General features: G+C 51.1%; 1 protein-coding gene across 2 annotated transcripts in view; it reads left to right on the top strand.

Annotated features, from left to right (window-relative positions):
• Positions 1-27,094, top strand: part of PLXNA2 (plexin A2) — a 175,191-nt gene that overhangs the window by 70,306 nt on the left and 77,791 nt on the right. For both annotated transcript variants that reach the window (XR_012626410.1, XM_074850385.1), the window contains exon 4: positions 1,106-1,240. Coding sequence is in view for 1 of the 2 variants with exons in the window: in XM_074850385.1 (XP_074706486.1) it covers positions 1,106-1,240 (135 nt within the window). In the remaining variant the exon portion in view is untranslated. The remainder of the gene's footprint in view (positions 1-1,105; positions 1,241-27,094) is intronic.

The following is a 27,094-nucleotide window of genomic DNA, read 5'->3' as shown; positions in this document are numbered from 1 at the left end:
GCATCTCGGCGACACGAGGCTTTTCCAGGGACGGGCAGTCCCCCCGTGCGTCCCTCTGCTCGCAGGGCAGCGTGCGTGCGGCTCAGCCCCCGGCCCCGTCTGACAGCATCGCTGTCGTGCGAGCCGCGGGGCCGGCAGCGGCCCCACCGAGCCCTTGGCTCGCCTGACTGCTCCCGTCTCCCTGCCTGACGCCTGCCAGTGTTTTCAGCGATGTAGACACCATGTTGCAATCAAATGGCTATCCAAATATGCAAATCCACGTAGGAAAGACAATGTAAATTGTTTGTTTATCCTCCTCCCTTCCCCTTGCACAGCCCCCGAGGCCGTAAATTATTAACTTTTGGAAGAGCTGGCGTATCCTCAACAGCAGCCACTCCTGGCAGGGGTGGGATTTGTCACAGCTCGGGCAGGTTTTCCTGCAGGAGCAGGGAGCTGTCTTCTGGTGGGGTGGGTGGATACTGGGAGCCCGTCACACTGAACAGGCCACGTGGCCGCCGTGTTAGTTCCCTGCTCGCTCAGCGGTATGGGCTGGGCTGGCTTTGCCTTGCTGAATCCTGCAAATTTGGAAGTAATGGGTTGGCAGCACCATCTCCAAATTTTTAGGCAGGGATGGTATTGTAGGAGGCTTCTGTGGCAGCAAGAGGTGATGAAGATTGTCAACACGTCATAAAGAAGTTATGTGTCTGGAGAAGAAAAAAATATCTGCTGTGTCTTGGCCTTGTTGTGCTGCCTGGGGAGCCTTGGGGCCTTCTTTCAGGTTTCTTTTAGAGAGAATCTACAAAGTTTACAATCTTTGTTACTCTTGAACACCTGTGGTCAGTCACAGCACACTGGCAGCCTGCATGCTCCCCTTACGACTGCAAAACTTTCTCATGGATTGGGGAAATTGCATCCACTTCAGTGGAGAAGGAGCCTTTGCTTTAACTCCTGCCCATTGCTTGCTAGCTCTTTTCTCTGTCTCCAGGTTTCAAGCTGAGATTTTGAATTAAATTACTTTTCTTACTTCATCCTCCTCCCCTCCCTGCCACCCCGCCTCCGCCCCCCCCCAAAAAATTGGAATTTGGCTGCTATGAAGTCACCTGTAATCTGTTTGTGCTTCTTCCAGATCCGAGCAGATGGTCCTCCCCATGGTGGAATTCAGTATGAAATGGTGACAGTTTTCAAGGACGGGAGCCCAGTCCTTCGAGACATGGCCTTCTCCATCGATCAGAAGTATCTGTACGTCATGTCAGAGCGACAGGTAAGGCGTCTGCTGCCGGAGCTCCCTGCTTGCAGCTTCCTTCCATAAGGAGTGTGTTGTTGGAGTATGTGGAGCCGAGGTTGTGTGTTGAGCCCCATGGTGCTGGGATCAGGACAGGTTGGTGGAGCACCAGCAGAAGCTCGGTTTTATCTGCCTCTGACCAGAGATTGTCATCAGCGCACGGGGGAGAGGGTTGTGCTCACTTTTGTCTGCAGGCGTTGGGAACTGAGCTGAGCTGCTGTGGGGGAAATGTGGTTTGGGGCTCTGAACCATCCCTGCCTGGATAACGAGATCCTGAGCCACGAGCGTTACGGCTTCACTCCCTGCAGCGAGGCTGGCAGGCTGTGGTTTTGCATAGCTTTGTCTGAGCATCCTTTATGATGGCTTTACCTATTTATTTATTTACTGGGGTATTTTAAGCAGTTGCAAGCGAGTGATGCTCGCGCACAGAGGTGGGACCAGGCGTGGCGTGGGTATGTGCTCTGCCAGCAACGTTAACACCGAGTCTGTGCTGTGCGTCCGCTGCCGGGCCAGTTCTGCTGCTGCCCTGGAGGTGGCCCCAGACCAAAAACACACAACCAAAATGATTATGAAAGGAATTTATAGCCGGATGGTCCACAGGAGTCTGTTGCTTAGGGGAGCCGGTACAATATAAATAATCTTGGACCTTCTGTTCTTCTTTGAGACAAGAAAACACACAAAGTCCCCACCATTAAGCCAGACTTCTGGGTTCACTGACTCTGATGAGCATTTTATTGGCTATTACTCATGACTGTATAATTCAGATTAATAGAGCTAGTGCCTTGTGGGTGGTGGAGACAGGAGAAGGGATGCATCTGAAGATGTCTGGATGCTAATAAATTGTTCTGTGTTGAGTTAACCCTCTGGTCACTAACAGCTTTCCATGTCTGCTGGTAAACAAATATCTGTCCTCCCTCCCACCTGCTCCGAGAGATGCTACAGAGAGGTATCGGTGTGAAGTGCTCAAAGATCTGCTGATGGAGGTAGAGAGTGAGCAGCTATCGTAGCCGCTCACCTTGCACTAGGGAGCTCACAGCTCCTCACAGCTCCTCCCAAAGCCAGCAAAACTGTTTTGCTAACCTGTAGCAAACCAAAAAAAATTGGCAAATACTTAGCTCGGTTATAAAGTTATTTAAAGCCAGGGAATAAATACTTTTGAAGAGTGCAAAGTCTTCTCCCTGCTAAAAGACTTAACTGAATGAATCCCTGTGGTTAAAGAAGGCATTAGATATTTGTTAGAGCAACTCAGTGACAGAAACTGCCATGAACAGCTACAGATTTAGGATCCCTGTTCCAGCTTGGACTTGAATTAGATGGTAATAACAAGGATCTGTGCAAACTTTGAAATCAAATTATTTTATTAAAATGTTAATGTTGTGGTCATTTTCTCCAGGAGACATGTGCTCCTTGTGCTTATGCTAGGGAGGAAACGATCCAACATATATCTCAGACAGTTGAGGAACTGTGTTCCTTAGGAGGAGAATCCAGTAGGAATGCCTCCAACTCATCTTTTATGAGGCGAGAGCGTCTTAATATTCATCAAAGTGCTAATTTGCTTAATTGGGAAACAAAAAGATGTGAAGAGAATTAGCAAATAATAGAATATTCCTGGAACGTTAATTCCATTTCCAGCCACAGCTCTGGCAAAGCACGTGCCTTGGGGGAGACTCCGGGAGCGGGGGGGACACCGTCCCTCATCCCTTGCAGGTCGCACTGTAGGAGTTGCCTTTTGCCCTTGTATTTTGCCTTGATGTGTGCTTTGGGTCCAGAAGTCCTCGCGTGCTGTTACATATGGATTTTGTCAGCTCCTGTGACCCCATTGCCCTAATCCTGGCGATGTGATAGTTCAGCAAAGTGGAGAGGGGAATATATATTTTTCCTGAGTGCTATATAAAGGAGCCTGAGGATTGAAAAGGGGTCAGTACCAAAAGAAGGAGAAAGGTCCACCAGCTTCAGAGGGCTGAGGCTGTAAATGGTGGGAAGTGCCCTCAGAAGTACTGAGAATATACAGTAAAAACGTCTTCTGAAGTCTTGAAATCTGGAACAAAATGAAATTCTGCCACAGTAAAATAACATAGAGAGCAGCTGTTCTTAACGTTGATCTGCTGCATGTTAACATAGTGGGGGAGGATTGTCCAGAGCCTGTGATTTTAAATATCTGCTGAGAAAGAAACAGGATACGTGCCTATGTCAAAACACATCTTTGAAAAAATGCTGTTGTTTTGAGGAATTTGGCTGAGAAACGTGAGCTCCTCAGTACTGATCGGCAGCAGGTCTTGGGCTCTCGCGGCTGCGGTGGTAGGTACAGACCAGCGACGAGACGCGACGCTCCCTCCGTGTCGGACTGTGTGTTTATGCTGAATAAACTGAGATGTGTGGATGCTTCCCAACAAAGAGTAGATGTAACATTTTGGTATGAAGCCCATCTTCCTTCTGTGCTAGCAGCAGCTAGGATCAGCTTTATGCTGAAATGCATTAGGGAATGTAGTCGCTTCATCCTAAAATCTGGAGTTGTGGTTGTAGGCACAGTCCTTCCCCACTCCCCCTGGCTCCTGTCCCAGCCCTGTCTGTGCCTCGCTCCAATTTATCCGCAGTCCTTTGGAGCTCTCCATGAGCCGTTCGTGTTTCATTGCCAACTTCTTCCAAAGCAGAATATTTGACATTTGATTTCACTCCCACAAAGCACAGAAGCAACAGTTGCACAGCCCAGTCCGGGGGAGAGAAGGATAAAGAAACTTTGCTTCCAGCTACTTACTCTGAGGTCTTTAACCACATGATTTAAGAGTGCTTATTAGCAGCTTTTACAAGCTCTCTTCCCCCTGCACCTGGTTTCAAATAGTTCTTATGGCAAAAGAGGAACGATTCTGGCCCTGACTATTTAAAGCAGAAATTAATTTCTCAGCATTGCTCTGGCAGGCAAACACCATTTCTGCCCGCAGGCTGAGCGAGGCTGGGATAGTGCTAGAAGCTGCGGAGCTGGAGCTGTGGCGCGTTAGCGGAGCTACGTGGGGTGCCAGGCTGGGACTAGGAGCGGGGCTGCCGGGCGTTGGCAGCGCTGTGCTGAGCTGGAATAGCCGTGGGTGCTGCGCCGGGGCTGCGTCAGGCACAGCTGTGGCGAGAGGACTTGCACCGTGGCTCTTCTCAGCCGGTGCCCAGCGTGAGCTGCCTCTTGTTTTTCACGGGCAGACAAATTCAATTAACGGTTTCTATCAGGGAAAAAAACAAAACCACAAAATAAAATATTGACGTGGAATCGGTAGCGTTGCTGTCGTGAGGGGCTCGTCGGCTGCTTCGCTGGCCTGTGCTGAGATGGTGAGATGTGAGGGCCCCCAGCGATCAAGCAGCAGGCGAGGGGTTAATGGCAATGCAGGGCAAAACCAGTGACAAATGTTGTGGGGCCACCAAGAGCCCCCAGATTAAAAATCTTCCCATTTTAATGGTGAGTCTGTCATGGAGCCCACACCAACAACCCTTGCATGTGCAGAAAAGCTTCTCCGATTTCTTGCTTTCAGGGGGAAAGACTGAGGCTTACAGGAAAAGTGCTGGATATATCGAGAAGTGGCTTTACAATTCAGTCCTGAAGCATTAATTGTCTGTGTGTCAGGGAGACGGTAGGCTTTTTGAATGTACGAAAGCTCAGTGCATTTCAATTAAATAGGCCCTGTAGGACAAGAGCAATTTTATGCCTCCAAGGCTGCACCCCCTTTTCCCTCGCTGTGTCTGCGCCGGGCGAGTTCAGGCTGCCGCAGCACTGGATTCACAGGCGGCAGGTTGACTTTGCTCCCACGTCCACCTTCAGCAATCGCGAGCTAACCCTGTGAGAACTGGTGGGCATACTTCAGCGTGGAGATTTATATAAGCATCAGCGGAATTGGGGCCAAAGATTTTTGCAGCTCTTGATAGAAGAACAAATTTTGTTATTTTTAATCTGGGAGTGAGCGGAGGCTCAATCAAACGCATGGCAGGCACCAGGGCAGGGATTGCCGTCTCCAAAAGATTTTACCACCTAATCAAGGGCTATAAACATGAAATTTAAAACAGCGTGATCAAAATACTTGCAGGGCTTGTTGGAAGGAATATCCCAGCGCTAGCGAAGGGGAACGTGGCCCAGCAGGTCTCTTCCCTGCCTGAATGCGGAGCTGTAAGCCCGGACTGCGGAGGGGGGGTGCAGGAGGCAGCAATGGGTGCAGGGTGCTGATGGGTGCAGAGGAGCCAGACCCCGGGGCAGGCACTCCCCCTCCTCTCATCGCCTCTTCCCAACCTGCAGATACACTGTACTGAGATGTATTTTTCCTCCTTTATTTCCCAACGCTTTTTTCAGGTAATGCTCTATCGCTTGTTTGCGTTAATCATGTAAAATAGTTTGATGAAGCGCTGAGATCACACGATGCGGGTCTGCTCCCTGATGGGTGAGGCAGCACCTTCCTGTGAGATACCTGGCCAGGACATTGCAAATGCAAAATTCATCATCCATGAGCATCCTCCAAAATCCCTGCGTGTTTCATTGCCTCAGAAACGCTGCTGCTCTCAGCTCATCCGTAGTTACTTTGGTGGTTAATTCTGCCACAGGGGGATGATTTCATTCTGGTTTTCTACAGGATGTAACAGAGCAGCATGCTGCTCTGTGACTGGGAACCTCACCAGTCCCGTGGTAGAAATAATAACACATAATCACCCAGTGAAATGCAGATAACATCAATTAGCACGGCAGAGCTCAGAGGGCCACGGACCTCTGTAGCCTGACATGTGCTTGAGGAATCCTTTGCTCCTCTCACGAGTACCAAATGCTCTGCGTGTGCGGTGCTGAGCCCCCCATGCCCGTCGCAGGGTAACCTTGCCATAGGGGGAGGCAAGGAGTGTTTAGAGGGTGCAAGGCTGATGTTTTGTTGGCTTTAAGCGAGCACTCACTAGAGCACCTGAGATATTTCTCGTGGCTCATGTGACATTTTTACACCCGGTTGATGTAGTTCAGAGACCCTTATGCAGAGTGTTATGAGCTGCGCTCCCGCCCGTCGCTTGGTGGGAGGCAGCGATGATTAATGCCAGTCCCTAACGATTCCCCTCACGCCGTGGCGCGAAGGGCACGGCGGCTGGGAGGGCAGAGCCGCTGCCTGCTGCTGTAAGTGATGGCCCCTGGGTGCTGGGAGGGGGCCAGCGCTGCTGCCGGGGAGCGTTGCTCCCTGCGCTGGGGAGCCTGAAGGTTATTTGAATGGAAGAGATGGAAGGGGACGGTTTATGTGCCTGCAGGTGCTTTGTCCCAGCCTTGTCTCTTAACCAGCGAGGAGCAGCGCTGTAGACATCATCACTGTGCGTGCATCAGCGCTGGGGCACTGACCAGTATGACCAGTACTGACCTGGCCAGGAGGGTGGCTCTGCGGAGGGCCGAGGGAGCGGGCAGTGCTGCCACAGCTCGCTCTGACCTGTTGCTTTCCCACCGAGTGCAGTTCCTCTCTCCCTCCTCCATATACATCATTGTGGCTTTAGGTAAAGAAACTGTCTTTTAGTCTGCTCTGTTAGCTGTGAAATATTTGCTTTGCAAATGCTCCGGTGTCAGGAGCTGCAGATCTGCAGGAGTCTCTGAGGATAATTTGTTGCGCAGCTCCCTGTCCTGTAACCCCGAGATGTTTAAGTCCTGTGAAAACTGCTTTGCTTTGGACTGAACTTTCTGGATGCTGATTGAGAGGGAGGCCCGCAGAGGCTGCCCGGATGATTTAGAAGAGGTTGGAATTGGAGTGAGGGCTGAGAAAAACAAGGAAGTCCATCAATTCTGGAGTAGCGAGGCTGTAAATACTGATGGTGTCCTGAAAAGAACTGAGAAAACACAATAAAAAATGCAAGAGATGTGGATAAAAGGGTCTGGAGTCATCAAGAGGGAAAAAATGAACTGATTAAATTTTTAACTACATTATCTGCTAGTTGAACAGCCAGTTAGCTGGACATAATCTTAGCAAAGTTTGAACCACTGGGACAGGGAAAATGGCTCAGCTGAATCCCACTGGAGGTGCCCAGATGCCTCCCATGAACTCTGCCACCTGTGCCAGATAACTGCAGGTGCTGCAGGGCTCACCGGTCCCGTGCACGGCTTGCTTGGGGCTGGGGGGACTCGCTGCGACCCTCGGTGTCACCAGCCTGGCTGGGACCTGCTGCTGCTCCAGCACATGGGGCTGCAGAAACACACTTGCCCAACTTGTGTTCCTCCCCCACCGCTGCCAGAAAGGTGTGAAAGAGCCATAAGCTGGGGCAGAGGGGGAGCAGGGTAGGAGGAGGAAAGAGCGAGCGCAGGATGGGGAAGAATCCCCCCAAGCACCCCGGTCCTTGCCGCCGCTGAGCTGCTGTCCCCGGGGAAGGGCTGTGCTCCCCCGGGAGGTTTCACCAGCTCCTCTTCCTCCACCACCTGCTCATGCTACATGCCCCTAAAATTCATGAGTTGATGCAGGTTTTTTCCACTTTTCTCCCTGTAGTCAATTAGGAATAATTAATAAATTCTGCTAAAAACTTGTCTGAGATCGTTAACAATATCTACCTGACAAGAAGGATGTGTTAATTAACATCAATTGACCAGCACGCTGCCTCGTTTCCCAGCCCGTTTGTCCCGGGTGCCGCGCTCTGGCCATGCTGCGGCTGCTGCGCCGTGTCCGGGCTGGTTCCAGTACATTCCTCCAGCCCCGGAGCCTGCTGAGCTTTATGTACAGACACAAAACGTTCAAGCATTCAAGGGTGTGGAGTTGAGTCTTTGAGGTAATGAATACTTGACTAGTAAACTTTCCTGGAAGAAGTGGTAAAAAATGCCCCAATGTAAAAATTAAGGTCAGTGGGTTTGTTTTTTCTAATGAGTTATATTTTAGACATTGCTCATATGGTTGTTTCTTTCAACTGCTTGCCAGGTTTGCTTTCAGGGTTTGTTTGTTTTACTTTGTTTTTTCTTTGTATTAGTCTATTTTTTCCCCTGCCAGTCACAACCACAGGGTTCCCATGTGTTTGCTTCGGCATTTGCTTCCCTTTCCAATTCCTCTTCCACAGACCTATTGTTTAATTTTCAGGCAAGCAACCACAGTCCTGAAATATTTCCAGAATTTCCTTTACACGCACGTACACGCACCCCACTTCTCCTTCTCAGCACACCAGAGCCTTGGGTGTTTGTGAGGGGACAGTTGACATCCTCAGTAGCTGCGGGAAGGTCTAATGTCCCTCCAGATTTGATGCCACCAGCCCTACTCCATCTCAAAAGCAAGCTGGGCTTCTGATGCATCTCTGCGGATGATGCTCACGTTCATGGCTGAGCCTGAGCAACGCGGGAACGCTGCGGAGCTGTGGGTTTGCTGCAGGATTTGTGTGTTTGGATGGACAGACGGACACAGTCTCCTTAATAGGAGCGATGAGAGAGGGAGAGCTGCATTCCCAAGAGAAAATTACTTGAAAGAGAGATCTGAAATTTCACACTCAGTGCTCAGCTATGAAATTTAAAAGCAAACCTCAGATTCCTCTTTCTCTCTACTAGCTAGAGCTTTTTCAACTTTTTTTCTTCCCCCCTAATAGTTTGTCTTCTCAGCAAATGAGTTTGGCGGCTATTCAGCCGGTGAGGAGGGGAATTGTTCACACTGGGCTCTAACAAAAAAGAAACATAACTCACAATATGGTGAGGGGAGCTCTGAAATTGCACAAATTATTCTATTTTATACTTTAATTAGTTTGAATTAGCAATGGGAATAGATGCATAAAATGATCCAGTGAAGGGTGAAATGGAAAAAGGGATATGGTATAGAGAATCACTTTATTATTATGAAGTTTACAGGAAGTAAGCGCTGACGATGTGCAGGCACTTGCCCTGCTGAATCTTTTCCCTGTGAGCTCAGACCTGAGGACTCTGCAAGGAGGGATGACAAGTTGTCTCATGCAGCGCTGCCCTTGGGCCCAGGCTTTGCATCTGCACCCCCAAGCCTGGGAGCCTCCGAACAACGTGGCAGCGTTTGTGGTGGCTGGGAGTGGGATGGGGAGCGGCTGAGCCCCCCTCCAGCAGCCGCTCTCCAGGCCTGGCTCCTGGCTCTTCCTGGAACCTCACTATCAGCACCAGACTGAATTCTGTGGCTCAGAGGGGCAGAAGGATTTAAGAGAGTTCAGATCTGCCCTGAGTCTTAACCTCCGAGCGTGCTTTGCCATTTTCTATTTTTCCCCTTAAGATTCTGAGAAGTTCTGCAAAATCAGACAGGCTTGGGTTTTGACTTCCAGTGTATTTTTGTTTCATTTCACATCAGCTGAGGGAAATACACCTACAAACACAGATTCCTGTAATAATTTTGAAATGAGCAGCACTAAAAAACGCAGTCTAAGTCCCAGCCCAAACCTCTGACCACAGTCAGCCAGCAGGACCCTTAGGCCAGTCCGACTGGCACAGCTTTAATGCCAACAAGTATTCAGCTTTAAAACCAAATCCCCACCAAACCATTTGAAAAGTTCAGAAATGCTCAGGAAAAAGTTCCTGCAGATTCCAGATAGGTTGAAAATGATGGATGTGCCCCAGGGGAACTGGCTGTAATGGTGTTGCAAGCTGGGACTAAATATAAAAGTTAAGGCTGGTTGCAAAGCAGAAAAAAAACTGTTTGTGGGGTTTGCTCTTGTTTTCCCTCCTCCTTCCCTGGCAAATATTTTCCCTGTTAGATCTTTGCTGTAGCAAAAATGTTGAGTTTTTCTGGAGCGTGCCAGATCGTGGGCATGGGGGAAGGTGCAGGGGTTTCTTTGGGAAGCCTGGGACGTTTCTGGAGAGCCGGCAAGGTCAGCATCCCAAAAGAAAATCCTGAGCACCAAACCCAGCAAAGCTCCTGGCCAGAGCTGTCTGAGCAAGAAGCCCCTCCAGCCCCGAGGGCCCCTCCAGCCCCGTCCCTGCCCCGTCCTCGGGAGCCACTTGATAACTCTGGCATTTCTGGCTGATGCTAGCGAGGAGAAGGAGCTCCGTTAATAATCTCCTATTTATTTTAGCAGCACGCAGGAATGTGCCCAGCAGACTAAACACTCTGGCCTCCCCTCTGTGCCGCGGGGCTGGGGGGCTGCGTGCCAGCCCCAGCCGTGCCCAGGGCTGTGCTCAGGATTTTCCCCTGCCAAGTTCGCTGGGGGCCAGGCGGAGAGGAGCACAGCGTTCCTCAGAGCTGGAGAGGGCTGCGCAAGCAGAAATAACAGTGGGGTCCTGAAAGTTTCTGTGCGGGTGTAAAAGAAATCATTTTTATTGTAATCAAGCTTAGAAAGTGCTCCTTGCATGGGGAGATTGTTGTTTTCCCTCTTCCTTTTTCCTCTGCGCTTGCCTGCCTGTTTGGTTATCACAGCTGCCTAATTTTCACTGGCTTCTTTGCAGCAAACACCACCAGCCTGTGAACGTTTTGCTATCTGCTAACAGATTGATCCTCCCCAAAGCCCTGTGAGATGGAGCAGCCATATCACTTTTTAGATGAGGAATTCAAGCATAGAGATGCTATGTGACCTATCCTAAGTCACACAGGAAATCTATGGCAGCGGAAGAGATTGAACTGAAACCTCCCAAATCCTTAGTCCCCTAAGAAAGGACCAGTCTTCATTTCATCACTGTTCAGTTCGGTGCTCCATAGTCGCCGTGAGGTGGATGTAGGAAGAGAAGGCACTGGGCATGGTTTGCAGTGACAAATAGTTTACAAAGTCTTCATCAATGTGAGCATCACCTTCCCAGCTGCAGTTAGTCATAAGGGCTCTCAGCAATGTACCTTTAAAATAAATAAATCTCCATAAACAGGCGATTTCAGTGCACAAAATCACTTTTAAAGCATTTAACCTTCGTCAGTAAATCGCCAAGTGCCTGTCACGAAGGGGGATGCTCCTCGAAGGTGATGCTGCGGTGCCACACAGCTGGCCGGGTCCTCAGGAGCTTGGGGAGCGTGTTCCTGTCCCGGCAAAGCAGCTGGAAGTGGCCGTAGCCGGCGGCGTGTTGCCAGGCTTGACTGAGCAATAGGTTGATCCGTCGTGGCAGCCCTCAAGTTTCAAACAAGATTTCATGTGCATTGCTGCTGCCAAGCTACACCTATGAATTTTAATAGATTCTGGGTTTTTCTTCTTCCCAGACAGGGAACTTTTTCCTCCAAACCTCCTTGAACTCTGGCAGGGCCAAGCTGCTGGTTTTGATGGCAAAAATGAAGCTCAAGTGGGATTTTGCCGTTTCTGTCTTGAAGTGCCTACGTTATATAGAGCGTGTCTGTAGCTCCGTCCTTCCCAGGTACATACAGAACAGCATCACCGATTTCTGCTTGTCCGTGCCGACAAAGCAGGGCAGAGTATTTTGTGCTTAAAACTAACCTGAGTAGAGGCTCAACCAGTAGGTTTCTGCTGTGTTTGCAAAGGGCTGAACAGAGAGGCAGGGCCACTCTCTATAATCCAGCCTTCCTACCACGTCTGCTCACCTTTCTTTGTTAGACAAAAATTGGAGGTGTTGGGGTTTTTTTTAATCTAAGAAGCGGCAGGAAAAGATTATGCTTCAGTTGATCGTTAGTTATCCTTCCAGTCTGCTGACTGTAGCCCAGCGAGCTGCTCAGTTGCAGAGGAGTTGGCACGGGCGTTTCGGAGCGTGCTGGAAGCTGGCATGTAAATACTGCTTTATCCAGCCTTCAGATGGAGCAAAATAATGTTTCAAATGTGTATTACTGAAGTCAGGGCAGCCATGGATGTGGCAGCGGAGGAGGAGGAAGGTTTTAAGGCGGTTAAGGAAGCCCAGCACGCTCGGCTGACACCGGGTTTGGTTGGTTATAGGAGTATTTTAAGTGATGAGCGCTATTCTGAAGTTGTGCCACCAAAAACAATGACACATTGCCTCCTCCCCTCCCTGGCTCCACTTCAGAGTGTGTCTCTCCAGTTTCTCTTGCAACACATATTTATCTGCTCTGTGCCCTTATGGCTGTTTAATTAGTATTCGTGTTTCCTTTCAAATAGAAATTGAGTTGAGTGCTCAGAGAGCTGGAGCGACTTGCACTGCGAGTGCGTCACATGGGCGGGATGGTGCCTGCTGCTCTCCTGCACGTGGTATTGAAAGACCTGGAGGAGACCAAATTAGGTTGTCAAGACATCAGAGATGCTTTCAAATAATTGAATTAAAAGACGTATTTGGAATCCTGTACCAGCAGTGGAGAAGTGAGAAGATTTGAGTAGTACAGGGGGCCCAGAAACAAGACCCAAGCACTGAGGCTCTCGGCAGCGGAGGGGGATGGAAGTGCTGGGGGGCTCCGGGCTGCCTCAGCCTGGGCTCACAGTGACCCAGAAGACAGTCGGAGGCAGGGACGTGCCTTTTGCTCCGTTAGTGACACACTGAACGATCCTGGTTGGTGCTGAGGGCTCCAGAGTGCTACTATGATAGAAATAAAAACCCAAATGGCCAAAGTCAACTGGCATTTAAGGTAGAATTTGGTAAATTTGCTGCCGGCTGCCAGCTTCTTCTCTTGCTGGTTGTCTGGGCAAAGGCTGCGTGACAGAGTCAGCCCCAGGTAGACCCAGCTGCACTGGACATGTGCTGCACACGTGAGCATCTCCCATCTAATCTGCCGTAATTGGACGGTATTTAGCACCAAGGCTCATGAATGATATTTTCATTGCCTCCTAACAAGCTACAGTTGTTGCAGGCTTCTTCCCATCCCTTTAAGAAGTGACTCACAGGCAGGCAACTGTCAGTGTCTTGGGTGCTATTAATATCTCCATAAGAACACGATGATATTTTTTTTTTATTTGGGGAGGATGGGTGTTGAAAAATAACTCCTCCTTCTGTGGCTGGGCCTTTGTGTGAGCGAGCCGACAGTCCTGCCCACAAAAAGAATTTGCTTAAAATCCTTCCATCCAAAAAGAGCTGACCACACTAGAATAGCGTTAGTAGAGAAACTGTGCCAGAAACAGCATTCCTGTGACTGTGGAGTGTGCAAACTCCAGTTGGTAGTCAAAGGCAGGCTGGATTTTTCCATTTTAGGTCTTTGCTTTCAGTGCGCGTGGTCCAGGCTGGTGGCCTGGGACCCAGCTCAGTCCCTGTCGTCTCATCCAAGCAGGATGCTGGTGGAAGCATTAAACTTGTGGGAGAAGCATCCCTGTAAGGCAGCAGCGTGGTCTCGGGGGGTGTGGGTTTAGGCTTTGCATAGGCGTGGGTTTGCTGCAGCAGAGGATGCACCATTCCAGAAAAACTGCATGTCATCCAGCGAAGGACCTTGAGCCGTCCGAGCGCATAAGGGGGTGGCTGGTTGAGGACTCTCACTGTCCTCACAGGGTGCAGCAGGGCTTGGGGCTGCAGTTCCACCTGCCACCACCCCACACGCAGAGAGAGACCCCTGAAATAGCCCCGCAGTCCCCTCCGGTGATGTCTGCAGGGCCGGGGGCCGGCAGCACTGTACGGGAGCGGTGCTGCTCACCCCAGCTGGGCTCCTGGCCAGGGGAAGGAGAGGTGAGAGTGCCATTTAGATCCCAGCTGGCAATTTCCTATCCTTTCCTAATGGACTGAATGTGGTCCCCATAACTATAAATTTTCCTGTCTTGGGTCAGTTGAAATTGGAGACTTAATACTATAGAAGGGCAGGTTTTTATTTTATTTTTGCGCTCTGTGTAATCACATTGATGGCAGCGGTGTAACAGTCTTGAATTATGGGTGACCAGAGAAAAAGAAGGCATCTCCTTAGCTCCCTGTTGTTATTGTCTTTGGGTGCAGAGCAAAATGTGTAGGCTCCGGGCTAGATTGTGTAAATCTCGTTAGAAAGCCATTCCCAGCTAATGAAACCCTGGGAGAGAGGGATTTGGCTTCCCAGCCTTCAGCCTTATAGCAAAGGCTGGAATAAATCCATCTTCAGTTATGTGTAGGCTGTTCTTCCCTCTCCCCCATTGCGAGTGTGTATTTATTGGTGGAGTCGAGATACCGTCGGCGTTGTTTGAGATCAGCTGCAGGTCAGCAATTTGTTGCATCTGCACCTGAATGATTTCGAGTGACAATTATCTTCTCTTAAAAAAAAAAATAATAAAAACTAGTGTGCAAAGAAATCTCACCTGGTCTTTAATCCTTCTATGGAAATGGCGATTAGACATGTAAATAATTATACCTCCCCCACTGCGAGCCCGCTCTGCAGCTTGCTTGGCAATATGTATTAATTCAAGGGGCCAGAGCTGTTAAGGAAAGCTGTTGAAATGAAGTATCTGAGATAAATGCATCTCATCTTTCCCTGTTTGTGTAGGCTGAGAATGTGCCTGCCAGAGCTATAGATCCCACTTGGGGTCATGTTTGTTTGGCTGTGACTCTGTTGCTCTAAGCTTGGGTTTACCAGCTCCTACTGTGTGAAATACGATTGTCTTTGTCCTCCTTTGCTTGACGGCCATGATGGTGTTTGCTGAAGTTTTGAGCACATCTGCTGTATTATTGGTCTTATTAATATAAAGATGTGGCAGACGCCTCGTAATGCAGACTGAGGCTTCCAGCTCCAGGCCGTGTGCCTGGACCTGTTCCTCCTCTGCAGGTTACGGGGGTGATTTGGAGACCCCGACATCGAGGGCCCGCTGCCACCCGCGTCCCTGCAGAGATCTCTAACCCCTCGTGTTCCAGCCCATCCTCGTACCATGCCTTCTCTTCCCATTGCGGCATCTCGCTGCAGACACTGAAGCAGGAATGTTTATTGCTCTGTTCTCTGCTTTTTTCTTGTTTCATCTATTTTTTTCTCACCCGCCTTGCCTAATGCACACAGACACAGGGGAGCTTTTTCCACCGCCGTGTCTGACTGGTCTAGACCTTGCTCAGGGTTTGCTGTACTCAAGCGTCTGTTGGTTTTTTTGCCAAGCTCCGGCCAAGCCCACGGGGCTGGGGGACAGTGCCCAGTGGTGGGGACGTCCCTGGGCAGAGCACAGCACCTCGGGCGTTTGGGCAGCACGGAGGGAATTGCTGTAGGACTCCCTCGCTGCGGGCAGGCACAGGGACTGCCAGACGAGTTGGTGGAGTGTTTCGGGCCATCGCTGTTGGGTAAATGTGTGCTTGCTTTCACGAAGCCAACTTTGTGTGTTTGAAAGCGACCTGGGAAATTTACTTGGGTAACAAAAGGTGCTGGTGGAAGCAAAATCCTCTGTGCCTGCCTGTCGTGGAAGTGAGGAAAAATATAATATACAGCCCTCAGTAGGGACTATACGCAACAGTTGAGCTGGAAATCCAAATCCAGTAGCGCGGAAGCATCCAGGCCCTTCTGGGACAGCCCAGGCTGCTGGAAATATTTGCATTGTTTTGCATTCGTTTTATCTCCTGCCTGTCCCAAAGAATAGAGGGTATCCTGTGCGTATAATGAAGTCTCTGAAGGTTTGAATACTTTCTTTTTTCCACTCTCACTAATCTTTTTTAATGCTTTACAGCCTCATGTTCTGTAATTGAATGCATTTTATTTAGAAAATAACATTTAGTGCCATTTTGGATTTCCAATTATTCTTCAATCGGACTTTGAGGGCCTGATGTCTTTGTCATTTTGATATGCACAAAAGATGACAACATCAGAAGAGCCAACAACAAATTATTTCCACTACTGATTACTAGGCTTGGAAATAAAATATGCAGGGCCAAATTTAGTCTCAGCATAAATCTACTGAGATGAATTAAAGTATTAAACCCGCAGCAAATTTGTCCCATGGCTTCCAAGGATGCTGGAAGAAATCAGAGCAACCACAGCTGTCAGTGAAAACCGCTGTGGATGTCTCCTTGTTGCAGCTACTAATGGGAACAGCTCTGGGTTTTCATACAAAATGTCTGGAGTCGATCTGTGCTGCAGCTGACAGCGCTGACGTCTCACCTCTTCAGCTCCCAGTGCACGGCAGAGAGCGAGTCTCTCCCACACGATTTTTGGGCATCAGAAGCTGCCAGCGCCGGGAGGGGTGGGAAGCCGACAGCTGCCTGTGATACCTCAAGGAGCCTCCTCCCTGCTAGGTGAGACGGCTCGGTCTGATCAGTGCGGGGACATGCGGCTCCTGCCCATTGGTAATCACCCCCCTCGCCAGCGTGCCCGTGCATGATAACGGGGCTGGTGTGCTACAACTGCCATGGGACAGTGGTTTTCTTCTGGGGAAAGGGCTTAAAGCTCATTTTCGTTCAGAATTAAAGAGTTTGGGATATACTTAGGAGGGTTCATTTCTCACACTGGTGGTCAGGTTCCTAAATTATTTTTGACAGGCATATGTAATGATATACAAATGGGAAAGTGATGGAGTAGCAGAAAATTGACTGGCAAGGACAGTGTAATGTAGTTAGAGAGCAATACTTACTAAAAGCCGTGGAGACTACGGCAGTGTTCCTGGAGCAAACGAGTAGTAAGACCATGGTCAGGCTGTGAAAACAGTAATGATACAACTCTGTGACCTTTAAAGCTACTTAGGACATTCAGATGCTTTGGATTTTCAGGACTCTATAAAATTACACAAACCGGTCACGCCTGTGACTTTTCTCCTAGGTTTCTGCAGTATTTAAACAATTTGAAGAACCCTGAAATGGTTCACAAAATGGGGAATCAAGGGTTGTTTGTGTGCCTGCCTTGCAGCGTGCAGCAGACCTTCATGCTTGGCTATGGAGAAGAGCCGAGTGGGCTCTGGGATGGCTGTACTGGATCTCCCCCGACACTGTCCCAAGCTCACTGTCCCCTTGGGAGAGCAATGTCCCATGGGACATGGGTGTCCAAGGGATGAGCCCCACAGCCCACCCAGCCAGGCTCCTGCTGCCCAGCTTGGGATGTGTGATGCCCTCCTGGGAGAACAGGCAGAGAGGTAAGTGGGCATCATAGGAGCTGGAGGGGCTGGAATACGTCGTTTTCTGCTCAGCCCATTCTCTGGGCAAAGCTGCTGTTGAATAATAACGTCAGTCACACGCGAGGTGCAGGGCAGAGCTGAGGTTGGGCTATTTAAATGATACTTGCATGTGCCAAGAAAACAAACAGAAAGGGCCAGTCAAAGCTTTTCAGTGTCATTGACACCCTCGGACGTGCCAGAGCCGGGAACAAAGCCCGCATTGTCGCGGAGCACAGCCTGCGAGTCTGTTCGGAGCGGGCAGATGCGGGGTTGCCCACCCTGCTGTGCCACGGCCAGTTGGCCACGTGGGATCCTTTTCAAGGTGGGTGGCGAGACACGTCCTCCCGTGCAGCCCTGGGCTTTCTCCTGAGCAAGGAGGGTAAACAAAATGTGGCCTCTGTGTCCCCGTGCGTGCCAGGGGTGGCAAGTGGCCAGGCACTTGAGGGGGGACGCTGGCAGGGCAGGGGTGGGGAGAGGCCGCGTGGCAGAGGGAACTGCAGCTCTGCCTCCGTGGCGGGCAGGAGAGGGGTGGCATCAGGGCACTGTCCCCACAAAGTGTGCCCCAAGCGTTTTTGGGCAAATCACTGCAGCCCTTGTCAGTGTGCCCTTAGAAAGTGCCGTGCTGAGACCTTGAGGAAGAGCAGCAGCAGTTCACCGAGGCAGCCCAGGGAGGGACACGGGGTGCTGCTGAGGCCGGGCTGCAGCCCTCGTGCTCTGCCCCATTCCACTGCGCTCGCCAGCGCCGGTCCCTCGTCTATAAACTGAGGATGATGTTCCATCCGCTTCTGGGAGCAGCTGTGCTCTCTTATTCTGTGCGTACACATGTTGCCCATTCCAGCAGGGCTACAACTTCTCTTAAAGCTCCTGGGCACGCCAGAAACGCGGGGAACGCGCTGCTGTCCAGGGCACCGGGTGTTGGTGACCGTCAGGTGCGGCCGCGGGTCCCTGTGGGTTTGGCTGATTTCCTCCGCCCCGGTCTGTGGAGCAACGGAGCGAGGCAGGGGTTAAACACGGGGCCCCACTGGGGAGAGGGAAATAACCAGTGTGGCAGGGGAGCGGGAGGGAGCCGTGGGGTCCCTCGCTCTGCAGCGAGTGCTGGGCTCCAGCTGCCTCCCATACATATGCTGCTCATTTTTCATACTGAACACAGCTGCCGCCAGCATCTCTTTCCTACCCCTGTTCCTGCCAGTTTTATGAGAAAAGAATAAAGAGGGGAAACACATAACTGCAGAGGTTCATTTGCCAGTTGTCAGGCTGCCGGTGCATCAGAAATAGAGTCATCGGTCTGCTTCCTCCACTGCGCCAGGGCTGCGCAGGCATCTTTTCATTAGCAGCATTATTTATTCATGGCCCCCCCAAGCTGCTCTCCTTTTTGGAAGAAGGGATCTGCTGATGCTCCTGTTTTTTCCAGGGTGGCTTTGGCCTTGATTAGCTTGTTCCGTGTGCGGGTGGGATGGGAGAAGCTGCCTTTCCCAGAGACCTCAGCCTCTACCCAGGGGTGAAGCTCTTCCCTTCGCCTGCAGGCTGCGATCAATCAGATCAGCAGGCGCGGGCGTGAGTGGTGTGGTCTGGCCGACGCTGCCGGCTGTCCCTCTTTCTTTAGCTCCGTAATTAGAAGCTCTCAGAGAGAGGGAAGAGAGGTCACGCATGGAGTGGGCCTATTAACCCTGTCCCTTGCCAGCTACCCTGCAGAGAAATGCCCTTGGAGCAGCTGCTCTGGTGCAGGCTTCCAGCAGGAAGGCAGCTGAGGGGAGGGCAGATCCCCTTCCACCTCCGCTGCCCCCCACACAGGTGGGATTTGCCTCCCATGGGAGGTTTGCAGCTGAAAAACACAACGCTAGGGACTAAATTTTGTCTAGAAGTGTCGGCAGACTCATCTCTTCCATACGGCGGTAAGAAGTACTGTGGTGGTTCCCTGTGCCCCATACCCTGCGGGGGCAGGAGACAAAATGCAGGTTATAAACCCTCTGGTCCCTCCCCTGGTGCATCCTCACAGATTTTTGGCATTCCCAAGTTGGCCTTAATGAACTGATCTTCTGCAAGTCTGTTCAGTGCCATCTACTTTCAGCCTCCTGGGGCAATGAGTTGCGCGTTTCGATAGCTGGGAGGACCTTCCCCCTCATTTCCAGCCTGCTAGAAACCGAGGGCTACCAATTTTCATGCAAGCTGGTTATTTTGTGGTTTGAATCAAAGTCCTTTCAACCCCATAGCTTTTCCTAGAGTCGTTCTTTAGGTAGACTCAGCAGCAGTCTGCAGGATCCCCCTCGCAGTCTGTTGGGTCTATTGCTGTACTGACGCCAGTGATATTTATGGAAATATATGCAGAAGTTCCTCAGGCTCTGATGGAGCAGAAATAGTTTCATGGCATTATTTGCCCAAAATGCCACTGTTTTGAGTGCTGTATCTGGACAGTGAGAAGCTGATGTCAAAGTAACTGTTTACAGCCAGAGCTGATATGGCTTCTAGGGAAAAGTGACTTAGCACTGCAGCACTGGGAGCATTAATGCAGCAATTCTGAAGTTTATGTCTAAGCTCTGAGCTTCTATCACCTCTGCCTTTCGTCAAAGCAGTGCCATAGCCCCAGAGCTGCTCTTTGATTCCGCTTCTCCCATGCAGCAAAACAGCAGCCCAAGGAAAAGCAGGTAAAGATGAAAGCTAAACTCTTTGCCCAACCTTCTCTGGCTACAAAAACTGTTCCAGCTTTTATTTCAGATAATGGGAGGCCCTTGGTACGTTTTCCCAGTTTCCCAGGGGCGCTTCCAAGCCGCAGGCAGCGGTGTTTGCTCTGCGGTGTGCAAAGGGAGGGGAAGTGGGTGTTTAAAGTGCTGACTTGATGGTGGCACTGAAAATGAAGTCATGTCCCAACGGATGGAAATGTTGTGGGGAAGGTTTGATGGGTGAAAACCACCATGTTGTGACTTGTGACCCACCGAAACCCCTAATTGTGTGTTTAAAGTAAACCCCAGACGAGTGCTGTTTCTTTTGCCTCCGTCTTGGCAAGTTGCCTTTGGCTTCGAGGGCTCCTATCACTCATCTTGTGGTTAGCTGGTCAGGAGTCACCCTAGTAGTTAGGAAAGGAATGTTAAAGGCCTGTTGTGTAAACCAACCGCTGTCTGAACAGACTTTGTTTTCAATGTAAATCTGCCGCAGGGAATGATTTAACCTTCATTTATTCTCTTTTTTTTTTATTTCATTAAATAAGATTTATACAGGTATAGTATTGGAAAGGTCATCCATCCCCTGAGCTGTGGGAAGAGCTCTGCGCATTCCTCCCTCTTCACTTTCCTGCTTTACCCCTTGTTTTGCGGTGGGAAATCACAGAGACTGGGTTTTGTTGCCTTCCTGGAAAGTTAATTTATATCTGCATGGTACACACAACCCCCTCGGCCCTCCTGCCCCCCATTCCCACACTTACTGAATCCTCCACGCTCAGCAGTATTTCAGCTGAGGTACCCAGGACCCCGTGCAACCACTGTGTAGCCTTTCCCCGAGGGATGCAATCGCATCCCAGCTGAGGGGAAGCAGGGGGTTATTCCACTCCTCTCCCTGAGAAAACAGTAGATGATGTATCTGGTGCCTGCAGCAAGGACCTGGGCTTTGGGCTGGGGTTCTCTGGCTCACTGTGCTGCTGGCGATTCGCTCTGTGCTCTTTCTGCAGGCCGCTCCTCTTGTAGCTCTGAAATGAGGTATTCTATGTTATTCTTGTTTATTGAGATGTTATAAGGCTGAAAGAGGTTTTTTGCAAAGATATTTAAGATCCCGTAACAGCAAAGCATCAGTGATTTGACATGGCAACACCGGTGTGCTTACAGTCGTGCTCCCCTCAGCTGGGCTGGGCATCCGAGTGTCGCTGGGCACAGAGAGAAGACCCCATCCAGGCACAAAGGCTCGCAAGCCAGGGAGGCAGAGCTGGAGATGTTTTGCAGCTTTCCTAGCAGCAACCTGTTCTCCAGGGCTTTCCTGAACCCAGAGAACAGATGGTTGGGCTGGAGGCTGGGATGCAAGGACAAGGGACTCTTGTTGACATTACCTTTACCAGAGTGCCTTTCATCATTAGCATGTAAATACCACCGAGCACCCAGGAATTATCCATCTATGATCTCTTCATTAGAAGAGGCCTCTGATCAGGTTAATCTCACTTTCCCGGTGTGGAAAGGAGGATGCTGAGCAGCTGTATCCACCCACAAGGGAAGGTAGAGTGAATTTCTGAGACGGAAGGATGCTGCGAGCATCAGGTTTTAAGTGAATCGGCAGCGATTGCTTTGGCTCTTGCACAGAAATGCAAGGGCTGAAATAGCTGCGTTGACGGTAGTAATTGAGACTAATGGGACTCGTCCTCTGCAGCAGGTGCCCTGGAACACGCGTGCGGTGGATGCTGGTTAGCCCGGGTCTCCTGCGGAAGGGAGGGGAGCGGTGGAAGCTTCCAGCCTGGTGCATTTTTTCAGCCTCTCAGTGGTCTGCTCTCCCTCTGGGGAAGCAAAAGCCAAAGCAGTCATGGGGGAGGGTGGAGGAAATGTGTTTTAACAGTAAATATGGCCTTGTTATTTATCAATGCAGAGTAATTGAAGTAATTTCATGTCGTTTTTAAATGCAGCGCCTAGGGATCTAATCTATCTGTCTAATATTAATGGGTAATATTTGGTTGCCTCATTCATTCATTACTGTTTTCATTAAGACTCTAATCCCATTTAGGAGTCTGTTTGTCATTTTAAACTCCTCTGTTTTATCTTAGCCTGCCACAATCCTTTTTAACAACTTAACTGAATTCATGAGTTCTAGGCTAGCAGCTTGGGGGAAGGGGCCTCTGCTGTCTAGCATGTGGTTTTTATGGGGAGAGAGGAAAAACAGACGGCTGAAGGCAATTGCAAGCAGCAGGCACTGAGCTTTCCTGTGATACACACCACTGAGATTTAGGTCTTTCATAACAGATCTGGATGTCTGCGTTTCAGAGCATGGAGCTCCCTTCTCTGACACAGGGAGTGCATTGACACCTCCTTTGAAGCCTCCATCATTTCCAAACCAGTATAAGAAGCTGCTTGGAGTGGGGCTGTTGTTTATAAATGCTGGGGGTGTTTCCAGACGTTCCCTCCAAGGTATCCCCACTTCCAGTCGTTATCGCGTTGGGGTGCTCCTTTACCCCAGGGCCGGGGAGGTGCTGCTGAGGGCTGCAGGGATGGACGTGGAAATGTTAACCCGCAGGACATCCGTGCTGGGGCAGACTCTGAGCGGCGCAGTCTTCGATTTCAAGCTGCGTCGGTGCGGCTGGTACCCACCAGCGTGGTCTTGTACCGGTGCTGCTGCCCGGGGAGCAAACGCCCCATGGGAGACGGGGCCGGGGCACGGCTGTTTGCTGCAGGCAGCAGGAGAGGAGGTTTATCCTGCTGTAGCTCGTGTTGAAAATATTCACCGTTGGGCCTCTCCTGACCCTACCAGCATCAGCCTTACGGACGACACGGCTGCTTTCTGGCCAAGCCTGCATGGTCTAGGGGATAGAGTTAACAAAACCCTGGCCCTTTTCTGCGTAAAGCCCTGCAGATATAGGGGATTTCTATAAAGGGATTTCTATAAAGTGAGCTGAGATCCTCTCTCTGAGGAGGGAACAGCAGAGCCTGAGGTGCCCCTGCCTGCACCATCCAGCGTGACCACTGCGGACAAAAGTAAACACCGAGTGAGAGCCATGACCAGGGCGTTTCATACCACGGCCTGATGCTGGGGCTCTGTCCCCTGCCCTAGCTCTGTTCCCGGCCGGGTCCCCGCTCCCGGGGGCTCGGAAGTGCCCGGGAAGTGCCCGGGAGGCCTTGGCAGGGTCCCCGCGGTGCTGCCGGGCATCACCTGTAGTGCCGAGCGGGCAGTGGAGCCGGGCATCCCCCGCGCTGCGAGGCGGCCAAGTCTAATTAGAGTCCCGGGGAATCGAACCATTGTGCTGTTAATGATTCTCTGGCAACGTTCTGACTAAAACAGTAATTTTAATAAGCACAGCCCAATTGTAAGTGTTCGTTGAACACCTAATTACATTAGTTATAACTCCAGAATTATTCCGAATTCTATTTTTGCCCTTTCCTTGCAAAATAGAGAGGGAAAGAAGCACGCACTTTATAATTATTCACCTTAATTAATTTTCTGAGCTTCTGTTAAAACTTTTAAATGACTGCAGGGAGTGTGCTGTGAGTTACATGGCAGCACAGCAAAGCACTGAACTCAGAGGCCGTGAACTGATGCGAGATAAAAGTTTACTGTGTTGGATTGATCCCCACCTGAGCCCAGAAATTTGGAAAGCTGCTCCCCTTTTATCCTGATTAATTAGTTCCCCTGAGGCCTGGACTAATCAGTGCTGCTCATTGGCTGGGTGGCCGTGGCAGGGTGGTCTCGCCGAGCGGCATGCCGTGCGTCAGAAGACGGTGCCAATGCCTCAAGAAGCCACTTCGGGTGGCAGCAGTGATGTCCCCCGGCTGGGATGCTTGGATGTTCCACGTGGCCGCTCCAGGCACGTCACCCCCTCGCCCTGACATCCAGGACAAGCCCAGAGGGACGTCCCAGGGACCCCGCTGGTGCCAGCACCAGCAGCACATGGAGCTGTGCAGGGGCAGCACTGTGCAGCATGCCTGGAAACAGCCTGATTTCCAGAAACTCACTTGAACTTTTTTTTTGCAGACAAGAACAAAAACGCGGCTCCCCTGAGGCGTGGTGGTTTTCCAGGGGAGGAAACGCGTGGATGTGTTGCAGCATAACCTGGTTTTCATGGTGGTGACCTTTAGCATCTCATTCCTCATTATTAGTGTGTGTAAACATTTATCACATTAGCCCCTTTTCCTGTCAAGTGGAGTTTCTGTGGGTCAGTTCTGCGGGAAAAGAGAGCAGCTTAGTGTCCCAAATGAGACATATCCTCTGCTGAGGATCCCGTGCTGCTCAGCCAGGGGCACTGGGCTCCCCAAGCTGGCACCGTGCGGGGCAGGAACCGCAGGGGAGCTGGGCAGGAGGGAGCGTGTGGCTGCACCTCTGTGGTCAGGTGTGACCTAATTCTTCAATCTATAAATTCTGCTGCGTTTTCTGCTTCCAGAAGCCCGTGTAAATACTTCAGCCAGTGTTTCTATGCTGGAGATGAAAGAATCGCTTCCTGATCTTGTACGTGCACAAGGTTTTCCCGCTGGCCCACTCGCCGGTAGCAGTGGACACACGTAGCTGATAGAGGCGGCCGTGTGTCCCCAGCCCCTCGCTTCCCAGATGCAGATGGTCTGTGCGAAGCAGGAGGGAGGGCCGAGGCTGCCAAGCCACTTTGGAGCAGTGGCTGCCACACGTGTGCTGGCGCTGGCATGCCGGGGGCCACCTCTGAGCACGGGGTGAAGAGCAGCGCGGGATCCCAATCGCTGCGCCCACCCCCGTGGAGGCACGGCCGGCATACGAGGAAGGGCGAGGGGCTGGGACACCCAACCCGGGCGGGTGGTACCCTGCCCCTGGGCCGCCTCCTGCACGAGTCCCCTCTGCAGCAGAGCAGCATCGTCTCCTGCCGAGGGCAGAGGAGGAGCTGCCAGGTTGAACAGACTGAGCATTCGGTGGCCCGTGTTCGAGATGAAAACCCATTTCTCCTCCTCCAGGTTTACATGACACTGTGCTGCTCCTGGGAGTGGGGATGGGATCTCTGCCTGGCACTTCGTTATTCCAACAAATCTCGCTCAGATGTTTCAGACTGGTGCAATGATTAACTCGGGTCGTGGTAAACCGCAGGAAAGCATTTGTCTGCAGGAGCCGGTGTGCCAGAACACGAGTCTGCTCCGAGCCCGAGTCCTGCTGGCTGCTGCTGGGTTGGATGGAGGAAACTCTGGCTTGAGGACAATTTTACAATGATCAAGACTTACTTCAGGGCATTTGCTGTTTTTTCACTCTTTCTTGCTTCCCAGAGAAGGCTGCCCTTCCTTTCATCCCCTCCCTCAGGAGCTCAGCGCTGCACACGGAGGGTAGCTGGGAGCCAAGGAGACAGGTATGCTTGGAGAAGGTCTCGTTACTTGCTAAGAAATCTATCTGGTCTCCTGTGCGCAAACACAGCTCGTCCTCCTGAGATGCTAATGTGGTTCTTATAGCAGTAAAGCCAAACTCATTGAAGAGGTGGCTTGGATCAGAGTTTAAGGGACTTTCTCCACGTGCATCTGCAGCGCTGTAATTAAATAATCCCTTTGTAGTCATGGAAACATTGTCTCTGTGTCCTCTCCCACTCGCTGCTTTTCTGCCAAAAGTTACAGGCGTTGATTTGGTTCTGACAGCCCTTCGGTAGCTCTGATAATCCTTTCTCTGCTGAGCAGCGTGGGAGAGGAGAGCCGGGCCCTCCGGTAGCTGGCGTACGTGTCAGAACTCCCCCTCGCCCGCTCCTCGCCTGGGTGCGTACCTTCATCCACTGCAGGGACTAATGGCTCAGGCCCCGCTGGAGCGGGGCTTCCTGCCTGCGGGGGCTTGGCAGCACCTGGGGGATGCTCCTCAACACTTCTCAGTTAAAACGCTCCCGCTTTGCCCCCTTCTCAAGTCCTGGCTGCTGCCCCGTGCGATGCGCTGGCCGCATCCCCCTCACTGCTGGGTCTTCCGTGTTCGCTGCTGGCATCAGTCGTAGCGTGTCCGAGATCTCCCCCGGCTCTGCTCGAGTCGAGAATAAGTCACTTCTAGGTAGGACTTTCCATCCCACCTGGGGCGGGTTGGACCCACAGGTGTTGCTCAGCAAAGCAACAAGTGCTGCGCAGCCCTGCGCGCTGGTTTGGTCCTTGCCAGAAACAGCATCACAGGGGGACTCCAGATCTGAACAGTTCTGTATGAAGATGCAGGGTGGAGAAGCAGTGGGAAGAAGAGCCTGTCAAACTTTTTACAAGCCTCTGAGAAAGTTTGACTTTATTTTCCTCAGCTCTGTCACCCTGACATGTTAACGGCTGGAACTGATGAGTCCTCCTTGCTCCTTCCCACACTTTTTCATGTCTCCTGCAGCAGCACAAAGTGTTTTTTCATGAATGAAGGGAAGAATAAAATCTCATTGGAAAGTTCATCAACTTTGGGCTCCTGCTCACTGAGTGATAGATAGCTTTAATTACATTGAACTAGTTGGCATCTCTACTACACTCCCCAAAGTCATTAAAAATAGATTTTCTGTTTGAACTCCAGCACCCGGAGGGGTCTGCAGGCAGCGTGCTGTGGCGGCGGGACGCCCCGGGAGCTGTCTCCAGCCGGGGAGGTCAGAGGCCTGTGCTGGTAGCAGCCATAAGCTATGGAAACTTTGCTTCGTTTGTTTATTTTATGTATTTATTTATTTGGAACTGGAATCTCACACTTATTTTCTCGGGGGGCTGGCAGAGTTTGAGTTCATGTGTTTTGGAGAGTCTGTATTGATTTTTTAAAATTTTTTTGCTGATGTTATGGGTCAGGCATTAAAGGAAGGCAGTAATGAGACTGTCATTTAATTATTGAGGAGCAGGTTGATAAATAGGGAACTGAAAACCTCGGCAGCAGAGTTTGGGCATGGACAGAAGGAAGAGAGGTAGCAGTCGGCCTGGCAGGAGGAGGGCTCCTCCCCAGGAGCGTTGGTTTCTTGGCTGTTGACCTTCACGCAGATGCTCCTCAGCTCTGCTGAACTGCTTCATCGCTTTGCATTCGCTGTGGCCACACCGATGTGGAGTGCCCGTCCCCTCTCCTTACCCCCAAAAGGACTCGCTCCCACTCCAGCAGAGCTGCGGCCTCGTGGGTGTCTCCGGGCTCCACGGGGGAGCAGCAGTCCCTCTTGCAGGCGAGGCCGTGCGGGATTTGAGGCTGCATTTGGACAATTCCTGCATGCCTCTGCTTGGCTTCAGGACCTCTCGCCTCACGTAGCTGGAGCAGAAATCTCAAGGCGTCCAAAGTTGGCGGCTGTTTTGGAAAGCTCGAGCTTCGCTGTGAGGTCTGCTCGCGCTGCGGGATGGGGGCTGGAGTCGGGGGCTCTGCTCTCTGGGTGCTGCAGGACCTCGTGCTCCAGCTCTGCGGATAAGTTCATCCATCCTGGCAACAGCTTTCTCGGGGCTTAGTCTGGGGTGGGGAATACACTCCTGAAGT

The sequence above is a fragment of the Strix aluco genome, chromosome 25 (genome assembly GCF_031877795.1).
Source record: "Strix aluco isolate bStrAlu1 chromosome 25, bStrAlu1.hap1, whole genome shotgun sequence".
NCBI lineage: Eukaryota > Metazoa > Chordata > Aves > Strigiformes > Strigidae > Strix > Strix aluco.
Note: the sequence above shows the minus strand (reverse complement) of the source record. Positions and strands in the feature narration are given on the sequence as shown.